The sequence below is a fragment of the Montipora foliosa genome, unplaced genomic scaffold (assembly GCF_036669935.1).
Source record: "Montipora foliosa isolate CH-2021 unplaced genomic scaffold, ASM3666993v2 scaffold_432, whole genome shotgun sequence".
In the NCBI taxonomy this organism is placed as follows: Eukaryota; Metazoa; Cnidaria; class Anthozoa; order Scleractinia; family Acroporidae; genus Montipora; species Montipora foliosa.
This window is the reverse complement of record NW_027179737.1, coordinates 137501-142500: the sequence shown is the minus strand read 5'-3', so window position 1 is coordinate 142500 and position 5000 is coordinate 137501. Positions and strand designations below refer to the sequence as shown.

General features: G+C 41.5%; 1 protein-coding gene across 1 annotated transcript in view; it reads right to left on the bottom strand.

Moving 5' to 3' along the window:
- Positions 1-3853, bottom strand: part of LOC137988874 (elastase-1-like) — a 10323-nt gene extending 6470 nt beyond the window's left edge. The window contains exons 1-3 of the mRNA XM_068834829.1: positions 3686-3853; positions 2442-2654; positions 821-1033 (exon numbers count right to left, since the gene is read on the bottom strand). Of these exons, the coding sequence (XP_068690930.1) occupies positions 821-1033; positions 2442-2654; positions 3686-3752 (493 nt within the window). The 5' untranslated portion in view covers positions 3753-3853. The remainder of the gene's footprint in view (positions 1-820; positions 1034-2441; positions 2655-3685) is intronic.
- Between the last annotated feature and the right edge of the window lie 1147 nt (positions 3854-5000).

Genomic DNA, 5000 nt, shown 5'->3' with positions numbered 1-5000 from the left:
TAGATTGCATCTGTCAGCAACAAGCAGGAAAATCTGGCGACCTAAAGGCCCATGTACACCCAAGAGACATTGCGCACCGCGTTAAATTTCGCACAATCGGAAAATCCGAAAATCAACGGCAAACACCCAATCAAAACGCTGAAACTATTTCAAAACAATAGTACAAGCGGGCAATAGAACATGGGCCTTTAAGTTGCTGGAAAAAAAAGTATGCCCATTCAACTGAGCCTATCGAGTACACGCTACTTTCCAATCTCTAAACTGATTTACATCAATTCATGTCGGGCTGTCAAACTGGCAAAAAGTGTGAGGCTAAACTTACACTAAGTCGTCCTCCATTTTTAAGCATGATTGTAATGAAAATAAAGGCGCAGAATTTCCTAAGTGCCTAACAGCGCATTTTCAGAGTTTGACCGTTTAGTGAACATGTTGTCTGTACGTAAGCACATCATAACGCTTAACATACCTCTGTTTGTGCGCTAAGTCGTCCTCCATTTTTAAGCATGATTGCAATGAACATACAGGCATAGAATTTCCTAAATGTCTAACAGCGCATTTTCAAAATTTGACCGTTTATTTAGTAAACATGTTGTCTGTACGTGAGCACATCATAACGCTTAACATACCTCTGTTTGTGTTTAAAGTTAAATTTAAATTCAGGCGTCGGCTTCAATTTTTCAATTTTTGATAATAGCGTTATGGCGACGCCAAAACGTTGAGAAGTAAATTTGCCGCTATATTTTTCTTAATTCACTTACGGTGCGAAACTATTCGTGTCCATTGACAACACTGCATCAATACATCTCAAATCTAACCTTACCTGTGATGTAGCATCTAGTGCCACGAGCCACTTGTTGTCCCCTGTCTGGCAAACAGACAGTTCCAACTTTCTCATTCATTGATACTGGCTCTGATAGAGTCAGCACTGCAACGTCATTGCGTAAATGGCGTAAAGTGAAATTTTTATGATAACAGATAGCAGCCACACCCATCACCTGTTCGTTGCCTTCGTCTTTTGACTGGTCATGTTCGCCTGTGTAAAGAGAACAACGTCACTTCTTCAAAGAGATTTATATTAGCATCAAAGCACTGACACATACAGGACCTTGGAGTCCTCGTTCCGAAATTCGTAGATGCCATTTTGAGTTGATTTCAAATTTTAAATTCATTTTCTCTTCAGTTGAGAGCAGGTGAATTTGTCGGGCTGATGTACCAATAAATCAAATCGGCAAACTGACCTTCTATCAACTGTGTGGCTTCATAGCTCCGTTGGTAGAGCATTGGAACCGCGGAGGTTATGGGTTCGAATCCCGTTGGAGTCAACTGGATTTTTTATGAGTCTATAAGAGACGATTGCATTAACTTGTACAGATAATTGCGAGGATCATATCTCTCGTTCGTCTGTAGCACGGTCCAAACTTCAAACATAGACAATTCTTTCATGGAATTTATTTGTTTTATGGAATAAAGAATTACTATTATGAATTATAGGACGAGGGGTCCAAGTTATAGTATAATGGATAAACGATGCAGAGAACTGAAGGATGACGAAAGGGAGGTATGCATACAGTTTCATTAAGTACAAATCAAAAAGCCAGATATAAGATGTCAGTTGGCGGGATCACGGAATCGATGAATTGGTCTGCCATTCGCCCTTGTCACACGGCGGCCATATTGTCCAGGAAGACCAGAAAAGCTTTGTTTTACCACGCCCAGCATCGCAGTGGAAACCATGGGGGTGAGGCTTGGCGTAGTAAAACATAGCTTTTTTGGAGTCTCCCGGGACAATATGGCCGCCGTGTGACAAGGGCGAATGGGCTGGGTTAGACTGGTGGAATGGACATGTTAAAAAAAAAAAATGCAAGATGCACGCCAATTTCAATAAACGTCACGAGGTGGCCACTGGCTCTTCCCCCCAACTTCAAGATTAGTCGGTTATTGGAATGCATAAAATGACGTCACAAAGTATCCTTAACCTCTGCTCGTGAAGTAAAGATCAACTACTGGATTGCAACCTAAAAATAATGTCAACCCTGACTCTGGTGCAGGGATGGCGTAGTGGTGAGAGTACTCGCCTCCCAACAATGTGACCCAGGTTCGATTCCCAGACTCGGCGTCACATGTGGGTTGAGTTTGTTGGTTCTCTACTCTGCACCGAGAGGTTTTTCTCCGGGTACTCCGGTTTTCCCCTCTCCTCAAAAACCCAAACTTTGATTTGATTTGCGTTAACTTGTTTATTTCAATTTACAGTGTCCCCGATTAGTGCTCTGCAGTGCTAGAAGATTAGACACTTAAATAAAGTTCCTTTCCTTTCCTTTCATTATTATGCTTAGATTTAAAGGAAAACGTCTACTTGGATATCAAAATTGGCCTTGCGTCTATATTAATTGCTTGCATTTCTGGACATAAAGAGGTAATCCATCTGGTGCGATGATGCTTACCAACAACGATTTTGTACCGGCTAGGGGTCGCGTTCTTTACAACACAATGAGCTGCTGTGACTACATGTAATGATGAAATGAGTGAACCGCCACAAATGTGATAGAGCTTCCCTCGTACAGCCACCTTCAACGATATCTGCCATGGCCAAGAGTTGGGAATGGCGTCCGTTCCACCAACAACACGCGCAGCCATGGGTCGCTTGCCACATTCAGCTAAAAGAGTTACAACAACTCAAGTTAATTACGCAAGCGGCGATGCTTTAGTAATCGATTCGGTCGAACAAGATGCCAATCACAAGCCGTCTCTTAAACTTCTTGCGCACTTTTGCAATGTGGCCAATCGGCCATCAAACTTTGAGGGGAATATACATACCCAAGAGTTCACAATCATCGACAAAATTCTTGGAACACATTTGCATCGGGACTTGTTACACACACGCATGGCAAACAGTCTCTGGAATATCAAACCACACCGTCAAGCTCAGCCCCACTCCACCAACCCACTCACAATGTTGTGAACAGGCATCCGTAGCTTTTCCGACTTTCAACATGGTGTTGGGTGGGGAATGGAGTTTTAAAAATGCCACTGCTCCAGGAAGTAATTGTGAAATCATCGATAATTATGAGTTTTGCATGACTGTCCCGAGAAATTTTGTCCACGATTTAAGACGTTTTTCCACTCTTCATGAAACAACAACGCGCTTACAAATGATTACCTTTACAAGCAGGTCAACAACTAAGTATTGCTATTAGTGTGTACTCTAAGTGAAATAAAAAAAGGAGTAAAGTAGTGGAGTAAACGCCACTCTCACGTAAGGGATGATAACGAACGATATTTTTTGGGTATTCCCCAAACTCTGGACGGAGCATTCCGCCCGGCTTTGTTTCTGTGATCACTGGGTATTTGTACCACTTAAGATGATAAAACGCCCGAGTGAGCATAAAGATTTCTCATTAATCTGGTGGGTCGATCCTTAATAAATAGTAGCATTAATCGTCTATTAAAGAATCCTTGAAACTTCAAGACCTGGTGTTTTAAAGCCGGTCCTCGAAGTTCACTGCTATACTAAATTAACATCATATCCAGTATGAACTACCTCTTCTGCGTACAGGCCAGATGCAGCTCGGTCTTACAACCACTTATGCTAATTTTTCGTTAGCCAAAAATGTGTACCAAAACATTGAATTTTGAGTCACCATAAGGCCTTAAAAAGCAAAGGTACAAGAAAATCAAAATGCTTTACCTGCTAAAGTCCCTTTGACGAGGAGTAAAAGGCTCAGTGAACCAAGAAAACACTGTGTGACAAGCATTTTGGTCCGAAAGACATTTAACACAGTACGCTCTTCCACTGCTCACAGGCATCAAGGATTTAATAAAGTTGGAGATTCCAGTTGGTTTCCTGGATGTCATATTTCACTCTATCAGCTGGTCAGGTGCCTTTACATAATAAAGACAGATTTTATAAACAAAACGTTGGACTTTGTCCGGAGCAAGCTAGCTTTCTCACGGCTTACTTGAAACCTGAGAGAAAACATCGAGAAAAGTTATACGTTTAGAAAAAAATGCGAGTAGTTACTGAAACAGTGGAGCTGCTTATAGGTTATTAATCATAATTGGGGACGTTACAAATCCCCGACGACAACATCAAGTTGTAGGAATACCACCAATCATGACAATCTTTAATTGACTGTTTCAAATCTCTCATGCAACTTCTTTAAATTAACCAAATTATCCAGGCACTCCATTGGAAGAAAGTAACTAACAAAGCATAAAATTGAAAGTCACCGATGTATCCCACCGTTGATGTGTCATTTCTCCTAACAGATAAATCTCGTAAAGAGTTTGCATAATGGATTTCGTTGTCGTTGCCGGCTTAGCTGTCAGCTGTTGATACAATTCAATGTTGCTTGTTCTAGTGAGATGTTTTTTTTAGAAGGTGCACGTATCCTGAAAATTTCTTTGTGCCAAGTTCAAAACTCAAATTGAACAGAAAGGATCGACTTTCACCTGAAGAGGGTAGTTTCTAAAGAAAATGTGGTGCTACGTCGGTGGGGAAGTAGTATACAAAACTTTGGCTTTATCAACGGAGTTGATAATGTAAATTGGCCACCGTGCAGAGATTCTAAAAGCTGGCGTTTCGAGCGTTAGCCCCTCGTCAGAGCAAGTCGAGGAATTATGGGTTATGTGTAGTTTTCATAGTAGAGTAGGAGCTACGCTATTGGTGGTAACATGGCAACGTGCAAAATTAATAGGAATACATTAGTTAAATGAAAAGCGTTCGTTAATACCGTGAGGATTAAGGGTGCCGATTTGGAAGATGAATTTTTGTTCCAGATTCTTGCGGCTTTCCGTCGTACCTAGATGTAGGGAAAGGCCGCAGATAGCCATGTGTTTTTTGGAGTGGTTAGGGAGATTAAAATGACGAGCGACTGGCTTAGATGCATCCTTGTCATTCTTCTCAACTTCGCGGAGGTGTTTGCGGAATCGGTCGCCTAGTTGTCTCCCTGTCTCGCCAATGTATAATTTATTGCATAACGTACAGCTTATGCACTGAATGA